Source organism: Panicum virgatum, chromosome 6N (genome assembly GCF_016808335.1).
Source record: "Panicum virgatum strain AP13 chromosome 6N, P.virgatum_v5, whole genome shotgun sequence".
Classification (NCBI taxonomy): Eukaryota; Viridiplantae; Streptophyta; class Magnoliopsida; order Poales; family Poaceae; genus Panicum; species Panicum virgatum.
This window is the reverse complement of record NC_053150.1, coordinates 31,389,921-31,412,194: the sequence shown is the minus strand read 5'-3', so window position 1 is coordinate 31,412,194 and position 22,274 is coordinate 31,389,921. Positions and strand designations below refer to the sequence as shown.

Genomic DNA, 22,274 nt, shown 5'->3' with positions numbered 1-22,274 from the left:
AGGCCGTCTTCAGAATATCATCCACATGCATCTGGACCTGATGATAGCTACTGCATAAATCTATTTTAGTGAAAATTTTTGCCCCTTTTAACTCATCTAATAGATCATCCACCACTGGAATTGGAAACTTGTCTTTCACGGTGTGATCATTCAAAGCACGATAATCCACACAGAAGCGCCAACTGCCATCTGCCTTTTTGACCAGCAATACCGGGGAAGAAAATGGGGAGGTTGATGGCCGAATAATACCTTGCGCCAACATATCAGCACATTGCTTCTCTAATTCATCCTTGAGAAGCTGCAGGTAATGATAAGGGCCAACAGCAACAGGAACTGTATCAGGCAATAAGTAGATCTTGTGATCATGACGGCGTGGAGGAGGTAACCCGCGTGGTTCTATAAAAATATCTGCAAACTCCGATAATAAAACCTCCATGAGATCCTCAGCTGCTGCTGCTGCTGCTGTGCCCATTGCTCTATCTGCGGCTTGGCCCCAATGCTGTGCCAACCGATTGGCCGGCCATCCCTCCGAAATGCCATCCACGACACACCAAAGTCAAAACTGACTGGTCCTAAGGTTTTGAGCCATTTGACTCCTAGGAGAAGATCGAAACCATCGAGGCTCAAGGTGAGCCATTTGACTCCTAGGACAAGATCGAAACCATCGAGGCTCAAGGCGAAGCAATCAATCACAAATGTCTCTTGGCCAATGTGAACCGGAGTGGCACGGCAGACCCACGGGCTCATGGCCCATTCTCCATTGACTATCTTGACAGATAGCCTCGGCCGTGTTGGGTATATTAACGATGCAAAATTAATCCGCAAGCGCGCGGACACCGTCGTAGCTTTCACCCATGAGTATTCAAGGGTATCGTATCCACAGGGAATGTGTGTGCACTCACTCCTAACTCAGTCGGTCCAAGGACACACAAAGATTAAGTGGCAAGGCTGGAGAGGATTCTTGCAGTAGCACTAAAGATGAGTTAAAGGTCGATCTCTCGGGTAAGACTCGCTTCGGGCACCGGCTTACCCCTGAAATGGTCAGGAGACTCCGGCCAACGGCTCTACGCTATATCCGAACGTGGAGGGCTACTAAGGACCAACAGGGTTGTCACCACCTGCGGCCTACCTCACAGACCGTGGGATATAAGGCAAACGAAGGTAACCCTTAGCCTAGACACCACGTCTATGCTACTGATTACTACTGCAGTCTAACTACGTCTGATATCCCGTAGCAAACTACAACACTCCGTATAAATACGGAGCGACGAACCCACGAGTAAGAGAACTGATCTCACCCATATGAAAGTACTATGCAATACAAGAATCATAAATACTAACTTACTCATAACAGAGGAAGTCAGCATCTGTAGAGGTACAAGTTGGAGAAGAGCGCCGACAGGCCGACGCTCCTCCGAACTACTCCTCACGCCCCTACTACTCTAAGCACTAGCCTAGGCAGCACCTCGCCTTTGCAATGGAGCACAAGATCTACATGATGGTCGTGTGTTGAATGGGGTGCTCTCCTCCTCCTTATGTAGCCTCTCTAAAGGTGGATCCGCGGTTAGACTTGCGAGGTGGTACTATGCACATCCGGAATAGATGTAGGGGAGCCGTGGGAATTTGCAGCAGAAAGATGGGCCTGATTTGGCCAACTAGTGGGTCGGGCAACCCAGGGGGTCGGCCGAGCCCAAGTGGCACTCCCATGGGCCTGCTTTCCTCTGGTCAACTAATAGGTGGGCCCTAGTCTTGATCCTTGGGTGCATCTTGCTTGGCACGCCCATTTCGTCTGGTTTGTGGGCTCTTCTTCTAAGTGAAACACATGTGCAAGATATTCTGTGCATTTCTTCTGTGTTCACTTGTGTTTTTGTCGTTTTACAGATGTGGGTGCCTGCAAATGATAATTCACCAAAACTCGTAGAATTCGATTAGTCATAAGCCCCATAACTAAGTTTGGTGATTATTAAACATGAAACGCTGCAGGAGTTGACGGCTGATTTTAGGACTTAACAGCCGTCAACAACACCCCCACACTTAGCCTTTGCTCGTACTCGAGTGAAGGAGAAAGGACAAAGTTGGATGCCACTCCTTGGATGTAACCTGCATACAAGTTATTCCAAGCTTCCTCTAGTCCTGTGAACTTTGAAGTGGCTACCATGCTTTCTTAGGTAATTGAAGAATGGAACGATGCAGACTTCAGGTTCCTAGCTCTTCTTGCTTAGAAACTTGGGTTTTATATTTTGAAACAAAAGAATAGTCTTGCTCCTCAAATTGTTCTCTTGAATCACTCGTTTTGTTTCGGATCCTCACCAAGGAAAAGTTGCTGCCTTCTTTTCTCCTATCATCTAATCAGGCTTATGTGGAGCTCAGGGTAGGAGTAGAGAGGCATGCTGGCTTTGCTTTTGTTGCTAAGTTAAAAACAAGATCCAAGCATAAACGAGTCATACAATCTGATCAAGATGTGCAAGTGTGTGGGAATATTTGTTTTTGTGTGTGGAGGATGGATGAACTCCTTTGCATGATCCATCTCTCTTCTTTATTTTCCATGGATGTGGTCTATCTTTCTCTTTTTTTTTCTTTTTGACATGCCTTGTGGGCATGTGGCATACCTTCTTTGGGTATGCATCTTTCTTTTTTTTATCTTTTTTTTTCTAACATGCCTTTTGAGCATGTGGCATACCTTCTTTGGGTATGCATCTTTTATTTCCTTTTTGCATAGCCCACATCCTTGATGGTCACTTTAGAGAGAAAGAGTCATGGTATGTCATGGAGTTTTATTTTGTGGGCGAAAGATAATGTTTGCTATCTTCTAGTGTAGAAGAGTAGCATGTGAGTGGACGTGTACGTGATCTTGATCATGAGAGTATGACAAGTCTCTAACAAGGGTCAAAGAATTTGACCAAACTCAAAGCAAAGTCAAACTACATATGAAGGTTTGAGCATGAACATCTAACTTTGGCTTTGGTAGGATTTCATTAATTTAAGGAGACAAGCTATTGATGATTTTTTTTTTTTGAAAAGAAATCCCAAGTACTTTGCAAAGAAGAGCATGGTTCCATTCATCCAATCATATCAGATTAGTCAATTACTTAGATAGCATGGGGTCCCTATGAGGATATATGTTCACAAGAACTTGAAAGAATGCAATGAATAAAGAGTATGCAAGTTTATTCATGGAAGCGCATGGAGTGCACATGGTGAATTGGCATGATTCATTGAGTTTAAATTTAGTGATCAACAAAGAAAATCATTAAACTCAAGAAGTTAGGGAGGAGTTTGAGGGTAGGGTTGTGCAAACCATCGTTGGAAGAGGAAGAAGAGGGAACTGAGGGAAATCAGAGGATGTTTGATTGAACCAGAGGTTCGGCCATCATTCTCTGGATTCCATCTGTCCTGATCTTCAGCATGTTGGACCGTCGATGATGTGCAACATGTTGGGGGAGAGATCACGAAAGATTTTGCAATTGGTAATTTTGAGAGATCTCCCCCACACTTATTCTTGTACCTGTTTATATTTAAAAGAAAAACAAAGGTGGAAACAAAAATGACTCTTCCAGTTTTGAACACCGGGGAGTCTAAACTTTATTCAAATAAAAAGTGAGAAGTGCTTGAAGCACCCGTTTTTTTTTTGAGAATCCGGGCTATCTCCCGGCAATGCTTGGTTTAGGGTCCCAAGCTCGACCATGTGGGTTCATCCTACAGCTACCATGGTGATGTAGTTCCCAGCTTCATCACCATTTATTGATTGATCATCGTTCAAGCTGCATGGTTAGTGCACAAATACAACTACGAGCACTGCAAAGATATTATGATAAGCAAAACCAAATACAACCATCGTAAAGGGCGTTAACCCTGAGATGATCGTAAGACTCACAACGACTTGGCACAAAAGACCACGGAGATGTCAAGGATGAGCATGATCTTTGTGATGAAACTTCATGCTCATGGAGTGAGTGGCTTGATCTCCGGATAGAGAAACGCAGGAATGTTCATGGCCCCATAGTGAAAGAGGATGTGTAACTCTATGGGCCAAATAAACAATTCCGAGTTTGGGTCATGAGGGAAATGAATTTCTTTCAACTCATCCCCTCCTTAGGTAGGAAGCTTTGCATTTCATCAAAGATGAACATGGTGGCAAAGCAATCCATTCTAAGCTTCCAATAGAAGTTCATTTGATAGGAAGGGTGAACATAACTTCTATTGGGCATCAATCAAAATCAAGGATTTAGAAATGAACTTTGATTCACTTGATTTGATTGGCATCGATCGATAATCGAGGATATGAATGTGAATTTATTTCACTCGATTCGATCGGTAAGGCGTGAGGGTGAATCTCGTAGCAGGATGAGGAACTAAGTCCAGAGGATGGCTCTAAAGACTCACCCCACAGGGACGGAAGGTGTGTACGAGGATAACCTTCCAAGGGTAGCGGGGGTAGAGGTAGAGATAAGAAAAGCGAAAAGATACGAGAGTAGAATGGGTAGCAGGGGCGAAGGTAGAGCTAAAGAAAAAGAAAACAGATTTTTTTTTTGAAAACATATGAGGGCCATCTAGGTTCGAAGTCAGAACAGCAACCGTTCCCCGGCAATGGCGCCAGAAAGCTTGTTGGGTATTTTAACGATGTGAAATTAATCCGTAAGCGCACGGATACCGTCATAGCTTTCACCTGTGAGTATTCAAGGGTATCGTATCCACAGGGAACGTGTGTGCACTAACTCCTAACTCAGTCGGTCCAAGGACACACCAAGATTAAGTGGCAAGGCTGGAGAGGATTCCAGCGGTAGCACTAAAGATGAGTTAAAGGTCGATCTCTCGGGTAAGACTCGCTTCAGGCACCAGCTTACCCTTGAAATTGTCAGGAGACTCCGGCCAACGGCTCTACGCTATATCCGAACGTGGAGGGCTACTAAGGACCAACAGGGCTGTCACCACCTGCGGCCTACCTCACAAACCGTGGGATATAAGGCAAACAAAGGTAACCCTTAGCTTAGACACCACGTCTATGCTACTGATTACTACTGCAATCTAACTACGTCTGATATCCTGTACCAAACTACAGCACTCCGTATAAATACGGAGTGACGAACCCGCAAGTAAGAGAACTGATCTCACCCATATGAAAGTACTATGCAATACAAGAATCATAAATACTAACTTACTCATAACAGAGGAAGTCAGCATCCGTAGAGGTACAAGGTTGAGAAGAGCGCCAACAGGCCGGCGCCCCTCCGAACTACTCCTCACGCTCCTGCTACTCTAAGCACTAGCCTTGGCAGCACCTCGCCTTTGCAATGGAGCACAAGATCTACATGATGGTTGTGTGTTGAATGGGATGCTCTCCTCCTCCTTATGTAGCCTCTCCAAAGGTGGATCCGCGGTTAGACTTGCGAGGTGGTACTATGCACATCCGGAATAGATGTAGGGGAGCCGTGGGAATTTGCAGTAGAAAGATGGGCCTGATTTGGCCCACTAGTGGGTCGGGCGACCCAGGGGGTCGGCCGAGCCCAAGTGGCGCTCCCCTGGGCCTACCTTCCTCTGATCAACTGATAGGTGGGCCCTGGTCTTAATCCTTGGGTGCATCTTGCTTGGCACGTCCATTTCGTCTGGTTTGTGGGCCCTTCTTCTAAGTGAAACACAGGTGCAAGATATTCTGTGCATTTCTTCTGTGTTCACTTGTGTTTTCCTCGTTTTATAGATGTGGGTGCCTGCAAATGATAATTTACCAAAACTCGTGGAATTCGATTAGTCATAAGCCCCATAACTAAGTTTGGTGATTATTAAACATGAAATGCTATAGGAGTTGACGGCTGATTTTAGGACTTAACAACCGTCAACAGGCCGCCGGGTGATGTGCAGTCCCAAATTCCGGGCTAGCTCATCATGAATGAATGTGTGGGTCGAGCCTGTGTCAACTAGAGCCTGCAGGGTCATACCATTGATAACAACATACAACCGCAGAGTATCCTCTGTGTTAATTCCAGTGATGGCTGCCAAAGAAATTCCGATATCATCCTCTGTAGGTAAACTGTCATCATCTGGGTCCATGGCCAGCAAAAAAACCCCTTTTGTGGCGCACTTGTGATCCTTGGAAAAAAATTTCGGGCAAAAATAGCACTGCACGTTGGCCCTCTTCTTGGAAATTTCTTTCGGACACAAACAGCGAAAGCGGGGCTTCGCCGTCTCTATCTTGGCCGGCTCACTGGTCGGGCTGGAAGCTGCAGAAATGCCCGGCGTGGCGAGCTGCTTGGTTAGAAAGCCGACTTCGATGGCGGAACCATGCTTGCTGACCGCCGCTCGTAGGCCCGAGCGAGGCTCATGGCTGACTGGAGACTTGTGGGTCGCTGCATCTCAACGTCGGAGCTCAGCAGTTGCCCCAGTCCTGAAGTGAAGAGATCAATCTGGTGCTATGGGGTGAGATCATCACAGCGACACAGGAGCGCCAAAAAACATCGCTGGTATTCCTCCATGGACGAAGTCCTCTTCAACTCCTTCAATTCACCTAGGAAATTGGAGAGGATTGGCGGCTCGAAGCACAAGTTCAAGTGCTCGGCGAACCGCGCCCATGAGATCATGCCGTAGTCGCGTTCCAACTGGAAGTACCATTCGGACACCACCCCGTCCAGATGCAAGGACGCTGTCCATACTTTCTCCTCCTCCATGGTGCTGGCACCACGGAAGAAGAGATCACACTTGTTCAGCCATGTGAGTGGATCAGATTCTCCATCGTAGCGAGGAAGGAGAGCTTGGGTGGTCGTGGGCGGCGTCAGCCATCATCGCCACCCTGCTGGTAGAAGCCGTCGCCACCGCCACGAAAGTCACGGCGATCTCGCTGGTCATGGCGAAAGCCGCCGCCAAACCAGTCACCGCCGTAGCCGCTATCACCTCCGCCACCGCCGCCGCCACCATACACACGGTCGTCCCGCTGGTCGTGGGGGTACTCACCATATCCACCACCACTGAAGCCGCCACCAAAATTGCCATGGCCAAACCCGCCGCCGTAGTGCCCTCCATATCCACTGCCACCAGAGCCGCCGCCAAAATCCCTGCCGCTGCCGCGCTCGTGCCGCGGTGGTTCCTCCAGGAAGCCGTCATCGAGATCTTCGCCAGGCTGGAACTTCTCCGTGCGAGTGATGCGCTGGTCATGGGTGTCCAGTCAGTTGTTGATGGTGGCGACTTGGCTGAGCATGCGATCTAGTTTGGCGCCAAGGTCCCGCATGTTGGCTCCCAGCTTGCGAAGCGTGGGCTCGGGATCCTGGGGCCGGTCATGGTCACCGACGACAGTGACGATGCCCCTGCCACTGTCTCTGATACCAAATTGATACCGCTGGGTCTCAATCGGTGAGGAGTACGTAGAGGAGAGACTAGCAGTAGATGGGATTGACAATTGGAGCGAGTAGGATAGTGAGGAACTGGTGGAGACAATGGCAAATCACTGGCGATAGAGGAACCTCTCCTCGCCATGATCGAACAGACCTCGCCGACCACGGGAGAGTCTATTCCTTTGATAACTTTTCAAGTCTAATTACACGAGCCTTTATAGATTAGGCTATTCCAAAAGCTAACAAACTCTCACAAAAGGAAATAAAGAAACTAATGTGTGTAAAACAGCAACCAATAGCTAAGATCGACTTGTAGTGGCATTTTCCAGAGAGCATGTCATGCAGAAACAAAGGAAAACAGTTTCCTGGTTAAACCATCACTATGGAAAACAACAGGTCGATGCATTAGAAAGAAGCTGTGATAGTGGAAGCAGAGAAGACCCACTAGAAGGTTGAACCCACTGGTGTCGGTTCATACCGTCAGTGCAATGCCACGTCAGCAGAAGAGGCTGTCAGAAGTTCAACAGCTAGTTCAGACTGTGTGTGTCCGGTTAAACCTACACTTGTGACCGGTTGAACAGACACTTCGTGCAAGTTTGGCCTAGCAACTACCAACGACTACTTGGAGTTCGTGGGCTATATATATGCCTCACCTTAGGTCATTTGAGGTTGCTGGAGTCCAGAGAAACCACACACATTGAAGAATGTCTCCAAGCCATCCAAGAGCCAATTCATCAAATCCTTATGTTTAGCACAAGTTTTGTGAGTGAGAGTGCGAGGTTAGGTGCTGCTTCCTTGTGCACTGGTTCTAGAGTGAACTACAGTTGTATCTCAATATGCTAGCCCCTTGGAGCTTTGGTGGCCCTCCGGCTACGTCTTCAACCCTAAGACTTGATGTGGAGCGGTGTCGACGGGCTTTGTGCGGGGGACGTGTGGAGACCCCCATCATTCATGGAGAAACTCCCTAGTGGAATGTGGGATCAAGGTGACCGGGAACTTGGCGTGAGCCTTGGTGGCCTAGTCTAGCTTTGTGGCAATTCAAGATGTCCCCAGAAGAGACTTGATTTCCGAAAAGCAACACTCTCAATTGGGTGCTCCAACTACATAGACTAGTGGCGGCTTAGTGTCTAAAGATACCACGAGGTAAATTTTTGTGTCGAGAGTTTGCTTCCTCTCACCCCCTCTATATTTTCATATTTCATACTTGCAACTAGTGTGACTTTACATTCTTAGTGTAATATCTTATTAGGATTGACTATAGGTTGCAAAACTCTTTTGGGATGAGAATTTCACACTAGAAGGACCATATTTGCACACATAGTGTCGGTTCCGGAAACGGCAGACTACTAATCTACTCACTTATGTGTTGCCGTGCATCAGATTGGAATGGTCTAGCACATAATGACTCAGGATTTATACTAGTTCAGACTTAAATGCCCTACGTCCAGTGGGGTGGAGGCTGATCGCGTTGCTCGAGCAAGCTTGCGAGTGAGCAAGAGTCTGTCTATCTGTTACTTGGAATGTTGTTCCATCCTCTATCTACGATGAGGGCCTCCCATTTTATAGTTCAAGTGGGAGCCTTCTTAGAGAATGGTTATTGTGGTGTCTAACTGATGTCTATGGTCAGCCTTGTCGGTTGGGGCTTCCTTTCCTTCCAGTCAGGGTTGTCGTCGTCGCCAGCTGAGCGGATAGGCGACCCCTAAGCAGTCCTTCCTTGACAAGCTTTCGTCTCTATCCATCCCTCCTCTTTAGCTGGGGAGTACGGATGACCTCGGGCTGGCCCTGTTTCACCAGTCGAGGCGGATTTTCTGCTGGTGGGTGGATCGCGGCGCCTCGTCGAGGGCCTTATCCTTCCACAACATGATGCAAGGCAGTGTGCGTGTATGGGGGTAGGAACTGACAGCCCCTCTTGTCACCCATCCTCGAGGACGGGCAAGCAGTGGCGGATCCAGAAAAAATTTTAGGAGAGGCTGAAAAACACGCTACAACAACTTGTAGCTCCATTAAGACACCCCACAAAAGAGAAATATAATTGTTTGAAGCAATATGATATTGAAACATCAATGACGGATGAAAATTTAAAAATACATCATGAAAAAATAAAAATGCAGTTTATCCATACCGAAAAGCCAAAGTACGAGACTAATAGACGACGGGCGTGACGGTGACACCCATTATTCATCCGAAGAAGCAATCTACAGAAATAGATACAATTGATTAGTCAAACATATATGAACCTTCAAATTATGAATTTAGAATAGAACAGAGCGTACCATCAATTTTTTAGGCATTAACATACGACGGTTCTTCATCTCTTCAAACCTTTTTTTGATCTTTTCATTTTCAATCTTTCTAAATATCTCCTTCTCATTATAGCATATCATCAAGTCATTGAACCATTCATCACCCATTTTACTACGCAAATCTGTCTTTATAAGGGACATGGCTGAAAATATCCTCTCTACTGAAGCAGTTGCCACTGGTAGTATCAAGGTTAGCTCAATGAGACGATAAACCAATTGATAAGATGTGTTCATCGTAGTCTTGACCATAATTTCAGCAACTTTTCCAAGTTCAGAACATCCAAGGAACTCTTGAGTTCTTCTAGCACGGTTGACGAAGGATTTAAGTTGATTTGGCAAAAGAGCAAGCTCACCAATATCAAAATCCTCAGCATAAATTTCAGCAAGTCTCATAAGTTTATCCACATTGAAATTAGAGAAGGAGTTCCTTGGGTTAAAACAAGCCATACATACTAATAACTCTGAACTGATTTCACTAAATCGATGGTTCAACTCAGTCAAGATGGCATCAATGGCGACAAGAAAAATCTCAACATGATAGTAATGCATGTTTGTTACCTTTTGCTTCCTACGTCTAGATGTCCCTCTGATATTTATTTCCTCATCCATATCCGGCACTTCAATCTCATTCTTCTCACAGAAAGTTTTCACTTTTTTGAGTAATGGCTCCCATCCATTTTCTCTTATATCCTGCAAGCTATCTTTCACATCCGTTATCAAATGCATAGCTTCAACTATGTCTTGGTCTTTCCTTTGCAAAGCGCGTGACAAAATATCTGTCATGCCCAACAATTCTATCATCAAATGCATGATGAACACAAAATCAAAGCTCTCCATTTTTCCAATTAAACCTAAAGCTCCTCCAGTACATGCTGGTTTAACAGAATCTTTCTTGACTATCTCAAGGACATCTATGATAGCCTCCCACATCACCAAAATGCGAAGCAAAGTTTTAAGATGTGAACCCCATCTGGTGTCTCCAGGTATAGCTAGACCACTTTCCTGGTTTAAACCTCTTCCGGTCATAATCTCACCATTCTCAATCTTTTCTAGCAACACATCATGATGCTTTGCAAGCAAAACATCCTTTCTCATACAAGATGCACCCACAGTGTTGACTATTAAGGGAACATAATTAAAGAAATCTGCAATATGTGCACTAGAAGTTGAGACAAACAACCACTAGTTGCAATTGATGGGCAAAACAATGCACATAGAAAGCATAAGTATTCTCATCACGAATCAATTTCTGCACCCCATTAAATTCACCTCTCATATTAGAAGCTCCATCATACCCTTGCCCACGAAGCATAGAGATTGATAACTTACGACTTGAAAGCATACGGACCAAAGCCTCTTTCAATGCAATAGCTGTACAACTCTCAACATGCTGAAGTCCAAGAAATCTCTCCATCACTTTCCCTTCATCATTCACAAACCTGCATGCCATATTTCATCGTGTGTTAGTAAAACTATAGAAATAGAGGTAATAACGTAAGCAAGAAAATGCAACTACTAATCTTAGAATCACTGCCATTTGCTCCTTTATTGATACATCTCGAGACTCATCAATAAGCACTGAGAATTTTCTACCACGAATCTCATCCATAATGACACTCATGACTTCCTCTGCACAAGCTTTTGTAAGATCTTCCGTAAATATACTCTTTATTGTGACTTGACATTAGCAAATATATTTACGAAACGTATTATTTGACCGTAGATTTTTGTGTGCAATGGACACCATTAATTTTATTCTCAGAATAAATTAATTATGGTTTCATTAAAAATAATATATTATTTAACCACCATTACAACAGCAACATATTAAGCAAAGTAGATGAACATCAATAATTCTTAAATTTTATAAATATAAATTATTGATGGTGACCCGGTTGTTGCCTTTCAACTATGTACATTTTTTTATTAGTTCAAATGCAAATAAATTTTAGAATTACACCATTAGCATCACCCAAATACTGAAGTCAATAAGAGACCCTGAAACCTTAGGTTTCTTCTGTGCTTCTGCTCATGTATTCAACAATGCTCATGTTTGCTCCTAAAAGATATCAATAGTTTGTATCAATGTATTAGCTTTTTTAGTTTAACAGTGCTTATAATCAAACATATCGAAAACAGTGAGGGTGAATTTTTTAATATTAAATATCAAATTGAATAGTTTTAATTAAAATTAAATCACTATAAAAAATAATTAATGTATAATTAATGTAAAGACATAACATTAGTTTCTAAACAGCGAGGGTTTTTATCCTGGCCAAATACATTCCATGTAGGCGCAACACAAAAATCAATGGTCAAATAATACTTAATAATTTGTGCTAATGTGAATATACTCCTTATTGAGACTTTACGTTAGTTACATTGTTGTGTAATGTTTGGACTGTGAATGCACCTATTTGCCAAGTTATTGCATTAAGTTGGACATTTTACAAGTTGTTGGACCGATCTGCACCCACCTATCAAGTTATTGCACTAAATTGAATATTTTACAAGTTGTTGGACCAATTTGCACCCACCTGCCAAGTTGTTGTATGATAGGTGTAATTTACTCTATAACCAACCACAAAAGGATCCTATCGTGGATAACTTTACCAAACGGTGAGATTTTTATTTAGAAAGTCGGTGACTCCATCAATAAGAAACAAACCAACGAACTTTTCTGTCCAAGGATCTGACTGAAGTGTCAAAGGCTGGCTGTGGACAGGCTAATGCAGCCATTTCTGATGTATTTTGTGCTGTTATACTTATAACCATAACCAAATGGAAACAACCATCTATTTCAGCGTGTAACGGTATGGAATCACAATAATACTACTTTTTATATGTGTCTACTGATGCAATCTATAATTTAAAAAGACGTTGCAGTCTAGATCTATGTCCTGATCATACCATTTTTAGAACATTGTGTGGTAATCTTGACTTCTGAATCCTCGTACTATTATTCATTTAAAATCTATCACCCTTTTGTTGAACCTTCTTTGCCGAGGAGATACCAAGGCATTATACCAAGGCCATTATTTATCTATGCTGCAAATTGCCTAAACATGTTCAACAGAATAACAATTTCAAGCAAAAATTCATTCTTACTTTAGCGTTTCATATTATGAATATTTTCCCTATTTTCTTAATATTTCATTTGAAAGAAAAAAAATTCGTAGTAAGTCTGATTCAATATGCACTGATCCACAAATGAAGGATTGCATTGTCTGCTGCTTTTCACGAAACGTCACCCAACGAGTCGTCATCCAAGGATAGAATAAACCGAAGCAGCCCTCCTATACTTGGATGCCGTGACTAATTCCCAAACTCTCGACCGATCATGGCATCATGCAGCGCGCACGTGCTATCGTCCATTGCGGCGCGCGGGGGCCGGACGTCGCACTCGATACAGCTAGCAGCATGCATGGTGCGTGCATCCAGCTCCAGCCCACCAGCCCCCTCACCCGGTCACTCATCGCCGACGACCTTAATTTTCGCCTTGACCGGACTTCGAGGTATGTGGCTATCCTCCTGTACTCCCGTTCTGTTGTGAAGTCGAATTGTCTAACTAATGTTAGAATAATGTTGCCTGAGGAAACAAAGAACAAGAGAATCAGTCATACGACATCGCTACTTGATCTGAACAGGCCGTGATGTCATCTTCGCTGTAGCTAGGCCCTTCAAAACATATAGAGCCGGTCCTGCTTCTTCAGAAACTACATCGATCAAGTGGTTATTACTTGGGTGCGTCAGTGTCTAGTAGCTAGTGTGAACATTTGGCTACCTATAAAAATAAACAAAATTGCTCTTCCAAAAGAACTGGGGACCCACCATTTTCTCGTTCTTGCAATCAGTAGTCAAAGGGTAAATGCACTGAGCTTGATCCAGTTCCTGACTGTGGTTGCTTCTTCCAGCAGTGTGCTCTCTTTTTAGATGACCGATAATGTGTGAAGCAACAAAGCATAATGCTTGGAAACCATGCATCAAAAGGTGGCGCCATGATACACATTTTGCTGAAGAAAAGGAATGTTCATTCACCATTTCACATACAACAGGGGCCGGTTTGTCTAGATGCAGACTCTTATGAGAAGTTCATACAGTACCGCGCAAGTGTTTGTGTTTGACTATTAATTCCCAATGACAGATCAGGGTACACGTGTCCAGCAAGGACCTGACCTTTGCTTCTGAAGCTGGAGAATGATATGGCTTGCTTTACCATCAACAATTAATCCCATTACTATCCATTATGAAAATGTGTTCATGGCCATACTATTATTTAACTCCGAAGCAAATGGTGTGTGGAGCTGATAGGTCCGTCAGAGCTCTATATTATTACTTCAGCAACTCAGGAATGTTAATCTTGTGACGATAAGATTGTTCTGACATAATTTTTTGGTTTTCCAAGATTGCCTCTATCCAGTGTATTCGGGGCTTTATTTCTAATTTATCAATTGTTTAGTCAAATCATTGGTATGACTTGCAGCCGGCAGTTGTGAGGCTACGATTGGTCTTCTGTACCGAGGTGTCCGAAATAGAAAACCACTCTCCCTTGCAGCATGGTGCACTGAAGCTTCCTTTAATTAGAGTTAATACATTTAGAAAGTTAATGACTATGAGCCTATGAGGTGATGTACTAAAACATCGTATACGTCAACCAAAATACGTTCGAATTTTATTTAAGCCTCTATGAATTTCAGCCATCTGAACTATGCGCAGAAAATAGAACAATAATTTGCAGAAAACTAACCATGAATAGAAATTTCTTCGCTCAAATGATTAAATTATGTACAACAAAAACCATGTCATTTGTAAAACAAATAGGCAGACTTTCATAAGTAGAAATTGCAAACACCTAGTACAAGTTCAGTCAAAATACTGGATAAGCAATTTTTTTTTTTTTTGCAAATACTTTGGGTTAACCATGTTCCAGCTCATTCAGCAAACTCTGAAGCATGGAGGACCACCGTTTCTATCCAACGGACCACCACATCTTGACACGGTAAACTAACTTCCTGGAAATTTCACTCATGCTATGCACCATTAATTGGTGATAAGTCATGGAGATTAGATACCTTTATCTTGGAGGAACTAAACAATCTACATAATCCTTAGAAACCATAATCAAACATGTGGTAGACTACATGTAATGGGCATGAATGAAACATGCTACCAATAAGACGATAACAACGGGTGTAGAACGATGTGTGTTACATACATTTTTGAGCATATAACTTGCATAATTCAAGGAGCTTTACATATAATTTAGAGAAAATTCTATATTTGACACCGGTAAAGTTGAGTACTACTTAGTTGACACTAAACATTTTCAACAGCATTTCCATCAAACAATCCTTAGTTTGGAGAACTCACCTTGTGTCGTCGGAGAGGAGGTGGCACAACAGCACCGGGTCAGGGTGGAGGCACCGTGGCATTGCCAGGCCAGTGGGGGAGGATGCATCATGGTGGCAGTCAGGGAGGAGGTGGCGCGGGTGCACATGGGAGATAGGGTTAGGAAAGAAATGAAATGGTTCTCATCAATTTCGAAATGGGTGACCAGTTTATAAGATGGGGCAAGCATGTACGTACGTAACTGGCGAAAAATAAGACTGCTGTTACCTTTGTCTAATTAAAGGTAATGGCCATCTACAAAATCTCTTACATATATTTGTATGTAACAAACATCGTCAACACCCATTACTGTAGAGTCCTTAAAGGTAATGGCTCTTCGTCTGTTTGGTGACGGGTACCCTTTTATTATGTAGCAGTCTTTGGTGATGCCCGTTTCATCTTTGTAACGAGTTCTATTAGCCCATTACCTTTCCGATGTCACCTATTACGCGTTTCATATAGTGTCATCTAAACCATCTGGGAAGAAAATAAAACAACAATGTACAGAAAAGTAACTATGAATTGTATTTTTGTGTACTGCAAGTTATTAAAATATGTAGAACAAAAACCATGTCATTTGAAAAATAAATAGGCAGGCCTTCTTAAGAAAACAATTGCAAGCATCAAGAACCAACTCAGTCTAAATACTATAGGTAAATTTGCCATTGGGCACTGGGTAAGCATTTCTCATTACAAGTACCTTGAGCTAACTGTATATTTTTTTTTAGAAAAATTGTGCTAACTATATGTCAGAGCTGATTCAGATCTCAAGGAGAGGGCCAGCATTCTGTCCAATGGGACAACCACACGGTGATAGGGTAAACTAACTTCCTGGAAATTTCACCCGCACAGCACCATTGATGAGAAGTCATCGAGATTAGACACCTTTATCTTGAAGGAACTAAACAATCTACAGGCATGCATGCGCGTTAACTTTGATGCATGGATGATGGCCAGCTGTCCACTCTATCTTGTCCTGATTCACCACTGTAATTCTCTATTAGTGGTGGCGGCCGCCCGTGGCTTCAGCAAGTTCATTGCCATCTCCAAAAGCAATTTCCCAATAGAAAAAGGGTAAGACGATGTACTCTGTCAGGGGGGGGGTGCCCCCTAGCCCACGAACAGACTTCTTACATGTGGGGGTATGATGGTCTCGTGAGATATCATATCTTCCATCACTACTGCAAAAAGGCCCTTAGGCACCGGTTGAATAGGGCCTTAGGTACCGGTTTTTCCAACCGGTACTCCGCAACCGAGACCAAAGGCTCTTGGCTTTAGCACCGGGTAACACAACCGGTACCAATGGCATTCATTTTTGTCAAAAATATGCATGCAGTGGTGGTTGGGATTCAAACTTGTGACTTCTTGCGTCACGTGCACCTTTCTTACCATCTCACCTACACATCACTTGTGATGGGAAGAGAGATATTTTTCTTTTGAAGTAACCCTTGGATGAACCTTAGGTAACACCAACCGGTACCTAAGGCTCATACATAGGTACCGGTTGATGGTATCACCCGGTACTAATGTAAAAGTTACCACCCGGTACCTATGGTGAGCCTTAGGTACCGGTTGGTGTTACCAACCGGTACCTAAGGCTCATCCATAAATTCCATCAACCCCAAAAGTACCGGTATGAAGATGAACCGGTACCTATGCTAGCATAGGTACCGGTTCATCTTCATACCGGTACTTTTAGAGTTGACCTTTGGCTTGTTTTCTACTAGTGCATGTACATTTCCCCATCCCGTCTCCAATCTGCCTCTATATAAAGGCCTCTCTATCTCTCTTCCCTAACACTTAGCTAGGGCTGCTACCAACAATCCACAAAAACATACACCACACACTGTAAGAGCCAAACCATAGTTTGGTCTCCACACGCCACATTCTTTTTTTGGTAGCTATCTAGCAGCTACGATGAAGGTTGCAAGCCAGATGAAGCAGATGGGGAAGCTGAACAAATCTCTCAGGGACAAGAGGGCCAAGCTCTACATCATCCGCCGCTGCGTCGTCATGCTTCTCCGCTGGAGTGATTGATCGATATGCCATGTACAACATGGCAGATCGATCAATCGTCTATCCTTGTTTGTTCTTTCAATCCTTCGGTCCCTCCGTTTTTTGGATCTTTTTTGGCCCTGCCGTTGTGGTAGGGCTTCGGATCCTGCGGCATGGTTGCTGTTTTACATGCATTGAGCATTGCACATGTTCATCTATGTGATGCTTCAATGCTAGCATTTTAGGAGGGGCCGGTGGTTGATTGATCTTTTCCTCCACATTTGTTTTTCCCCAACACCTCTTTCATAGAGGCAAAGGGTGCGAGGGATGTATTCAACTGCACGGTTGGTACATTCCTCTCCAACAAATGGTGAAGGTTGCTCCAACACACCACCGCATGATTCCATTGCCTGAAGCATCAAATTAAAATCCATTTGGCCTGGTTGATCGAGATAAGAAGTGTCGAGACTAGCCCATGGTGTTCTCTTGAATCTTATGATGAGATGTTCTCGTCGTGTTTTCAAGTGTAGCAACAAGGGAGAGTGTATGGTGTGCAAACTGTTTTGTTACAGTTTATAATGGAGGGTCATTGACTGGCCATCCACTACTAGTTTAAATAAGGCTTGAATGTATTTGAAATATATATGAAAAAATTATGCAAGTTCAGTTCGGAGAAACATATTTCTTGGTGCTACATTTGTCATGCACTCTAAGACATCTCGATTTCTAGATCTACCACAGTCGAATGGATTGTGAAGAGACAATCTCTACAGATCGATCAATCTGACTTCAGCGAGAAAATTAACATAGGACTTATCATATTTTTAAAGATAGAATAGTACCGTCAATTCCTCGATCTCATTGTCCTTGGAGAAAGGAACCTAGGCATCCTCAAAGCGAAAGCAACCTAGGCAACGTACGGAGACTAGCAGTACGTGTCATTTAGGCACACAAGAGACGGATTAAAATATGCATGTGACTCAAACTTTGAGGTATGCGGAAACAAAAAGGGAATCCATCATTTTTCATCAACATTTAATCGTACAGACTGGTGAAATTTTGCGTGAATGTGAAGCCATCCAAAAAAATTAAGTGATCTGTTTTAACTGTAATTTTTATAATCTTGGTCAAAGTAGTGATGCATGCATGTGCAACCTCTCTCCGTGCTAGCTTGCACTTTTGAACTAGTGCATCGCTCTCGCTCCACACAAAAAACAGCATGTCGGCTGGCATAATTCTGATATGATGGAGTTAGCGAAACTTAGGATTAATCTGCACAAACTGTACTGATGGTACAGTAGACCAGCAGCGATAATACTCTTTGTTCAATTCCATATGCTAATACACATTATCAGAAGGTTAAGTTCACGATGATACACAATTTATCCGAGCTATACGTCGTGCACAGAAATTTTTAGAATGGCAGTCAAATTCTTAGACCTTCATGCTTAATTATAAAAAAAGAGGGAAGGATTGATAAAAACGCTCAGCTTGGGCCAACATGATATCCTCTATCTCGAAAGCCCCCTTGGCCGGGCCAGACCTTAACTATGGCCTCACATTAAAACATGGCCTGGCCCAGAGTGATTACCGGCAAAGCTATACATCGCGTACGCGATGATTCCGCATCCTATCACTTGGAAGGTTTGTACGGTTTCATTTTTCAATTCGGTCAAATAGCTAATTCAGCCTAATATGTAAAAGAAAGAGAAATGATTGACACTAATGCTTCCGCTCCGCCTACATTCACTACACGTACCAGTAGTAATTTTTTTATTCTTTTATTTTTATTCCTTTATTTATCAATTGTTTAAATTTTCATTTTATATATTCCTTCTTTTCTCCTTCTATTTTTTCTATAATATTTTTTTTATTTTTCTTTCTCCCATCTTTTATTTATTTTTCCTTTTATTTCCTTTCTTCATATTTTTATTTTTTTCTTTATGATATCCTGAATAGGTTTGCAACTTATTTTGTTTTCATCAGTTGCCTTATTCATCTTTCTTATAGCTACATTTTTGCAAATATATAATTTAATGGGTTGTCCTTTTTAATAATACTTTTTTTCAATGTATACCAATTTGTTCGTACATTATTTTTTTTGGCTATGTAGACAATGTTATTCACATGTAAGAATAATTTGTTCATATGTCGAGCTATTTGTTCACTTCGTAGATTAATTTGTCGTGGTATTAAACAGTTTTCTCACCCTGCTTAATTTTTGGTTTATAGAAAATAATTATTTGTTCATTTTATGTAAGTATTTGTTCGGAATAGTGAAAAAAGTTGAGACTTTATAAAAATTGTTTCTAATAAAAATAGATAATAACAACGGTAAAACACAGTACATGTGTCGTGCGTAATGGGGGGGAGTGTAGGGAAACGGGTAGGCTACGCTAGCATCACTACCGCATATACCCAAGATACTTGCGAGTAGGAGATCATAGATCGTTACCACTAGACGCGCAGCGCAGCGGAAGAAAGTCGCGCGTCGATGTAGAGGAAGTAGTCGATCACGTCCCACGAACCGAGCTCCTCGTACTTGATCCCAGCAGCCGATCAGCGCAGCAGCTCCTCCACGGAGTCCACACGTACGGGGATGAAACGCCGGGCGTCGGTGTGCTAGCACCGCACGAACGGCAAGGGCGGCGGCCGAGAGAGGGGGGCGGCGGCTAGGGAGGTGGTGCGGCTCACAGGGTTGTCGCCCCCTAGCCCCTCCCTCGTATATATAGGGCGTACTAATGAGCTTCTATCTCATAGGCCCATTAGTAACCCTAATCCCTCTTGGATCAATATCCTCTTGGGTCTTTAACCGTATTGTTATGACGGGCTCTTGGGCATATCACCAACAATCTCCCACTTGCACTAGAGACAATCATACAGGCAAGCTTTCCAACATTCCAAACCCCTTAAGTGTGTGACCCGTTAGGTTCATGTGTAGGTGGTCGTGATCGGAAATCATTTCCGAATCACAAGTCAATAGCGGCACCTAGCAGGGCACAGTGACTCACAAATACACATAAAGATCATATCGGCCGAACCTTAGATATACTCATACACCGATCCCTTTGCCACACGATATTAGTCAAGCTCAAAGCGAGATGCGTGCCACCTTTGTGATAGCTCGACCGTTCTCTCGATCTAATAGTGGATTCTATTAATAACTAACATTTAGTCATAATGATTAACTCTTTAATCACTTTGGCATGGCCATGCACTTTCAAATCCAACTATCTCGAGGGGCTCAGAGATATCTCTCCCGTTATCTAGGAGGGGCAAATTCCATCTTGATCCGCTCACATCCCATTCCATGTTTCATGATACACCTGTAAGCTACTTTTGTAACTACCCAGTCACGGAGTAGCGTTTAGCAGCCCCAAGATGCACCACTACACACAGTGAGAAATAATGGCGATCTCAGGTCTAAGGATCCAGTAGGTATAACACTCAAGAACAACTGATGGCACATACAAAATAACAATCCCAATATTGTCTTGGAGTGGGTCAATCCAACACCATGTTCACCAACATGTGTCCACATCATTAATCCGATATCTCCATATCCATGATCCGTGAAACATGATCATCAATTAATGCATGTGCTAGTCTCAACGTCGTTGTTGTCCCACATAACGACATAAACTAGGAATAATTTAGAATCATATCATTGTTAACAAAGAGTTTAACGAATAAGTCACATACTTGATAATCAATGTAAAAAATAATAATCCATGGAACAAATAACAATTATTCATCATTACATAAACATACTCATGACACAAAAATCTCCCATGCACACTAGAATTACTGATGTAAGTATCTAATACCCATAGATCTCATGTGCGCCTCATGCTTTGGTTGTGGGAGAGGCTTCGTCAACGGATCAGCAACGTTTGAATCCGTGTGCACCTTGCAAACCTTCACATCACCTCTCTCAACAAAGTTACGGATGAGGTGATACTTCCGCAGTATATGTCTGGACTTCTTAGTTGTTCTAGGCTCCTTTGCTAGTGCAACGGCACCACTATTATCACAATAGAGGTCCACTGGACTGGACGCACTAGAAACAACACCCAAGTCAGAAACAAACTTTCTGATCCAAACAGCTTCTTTTGCAGCTTCGGAAGCTGCAATATACTCGGCCTCTGTCATCGAATCAGCCACCATATCTTGCTTGGAACTCTTCCAGCTCAATGCCCCACCATTGAGGCAGAAAACAAAACCAGATTGCGATTTGGAGTCATCTTTGTCTGTTTGAAAACTAGCATCGGAGTAACCCTTTACAAGGAGCTCATCTTCGCCTACAAATATTAGGAACATATCCTTAGTTCTTCTAAAGTACTAAAGGATACTCTTTACAATTGTCCAGTGAGCTTCACCGAAATCTGACTGATACCTGCTCGTAACACTTAGAGCAAAGGAAACATCTGGGCGCGTGCAAAACATAGCATACATGATTGACCCTATGGCTGAAGCATAAGGAATCGTACTCATCCTCTTTTGCTCATCAGGTGTCGTAGCACACTGACTCTTGCTTAGAGTAATGCCATGTGACATTGGCAAGAAACCTTTCTTGGAATCTTGCATATTGAACCGATTCAATATCTTGTCAATGTACGTGTCTTGGCTTAATCCAATTAGCCTTTTTGATCTATCACTATAGATCCTAATACCCAGAATGTAAGCCGCCTCTCCTAAATCCTTCATCGAAAAACTCTTTTTCAATGAGGTTTTAACGGCTTCAAGCATTGGAATATCATTTCCGATCAGTAATATGCCATCCACATATAGGACCAGAAACACAAGTGCGCTCCCACTAGCCTTTTTTAAACACAAGGCTCATCTTCATTCTTGATGAAGCCAAACCCTTTGACCACTTCATCAAAATGAATATTCCAACTCCGAGATGCTTGCTTCAATCCATAGATGGACCTCTGAAGCTTACATATTTTCCCAGCATTTTTAGGATCGACAAAACCTTCAGGCTGTGTCATATACACATCCTCACTTAGATGTCCATTAAGGAAAGCGTTTTTGACATCCATTTGCCATATCTCATAGTCATAATATGCGGCAATTGCTAGGAGAATCCGAACAGACTTTAGCATTGCGACGGGCGAAAAGGTTTCTTCATAGTCAACACCTTGAATTTGTCGGAAACCTTTCGCCACTAATCGTGCCTTATAGATGTGAACATTTCCATCCATGTCTAATTTTTTTTCTTAAAAATCCACTTACACTCGACAGGTCTTACACTGTCAATTTGATC

The 22,274-nt window shown here is 43.0% G+C and overlaps 1 protein-coding gene across 3 annotated transcripts; it reads right to left on the bottom strand.

The window, feature by feature from the left end:
• Window positions 1–9,353: 9,353 nt before the first annotated feature.
• Window positions 9,354–10,741, bottom strand: LOC120678576. Of its 3 annotated transcripts, none has more exons than XM_039959826.1 (2): window positions 10,181–10,741; window positions 9,354–9,514 (listed from the first exon to the last, which is right to left on the bottom strand). In XM_039959826.1, exons 1-2 carry the CDS (start codon window positions 10,715–10,717, stop codon window positions 9,494–9,496), a joined length of 558 nt encoding a protein of 185 aa, XP_039815760.1. In that variant the 5' UTR covers window positions 10,718–10,741; the 3' UTR covers window positions 9,354–9,493. The 3 variants fall into 3 exon arrangements, with proteins under 3 accessions (XP_039815760.1, XP_039815761.1, XP_039815759.1); XM_039959827.1 differs by lacking the exon at window positions 9,354–9,514 and adding an exon at window positions 9,669–9,798; XM_039959825.1 differs by lacking the exon at window positions 9,354–9,514 and adding an exon at window positions 9,748–9,920.
• Window positions 10,742–22,274: the final 11,533 nt, after the last annotated feature.

Bases quoted from the DNA above. Each gene is read 5' to 3' on its own strand.
- LOC120678576 (XM_039959825.1), bottom strand. From the start codon at position 10,717: ATGAGAAAGGATGTTTTGCTTGCAAAGCATCATGATGTGTTGCTAGAA. The intron at 9,921-10,180 runs GTAACAAACATG...CCGTGCTAGAAG, and splicing joins CTAGACGTAGGAAGCAAAAG to AACTCAAGAGTTCCTTGGAT.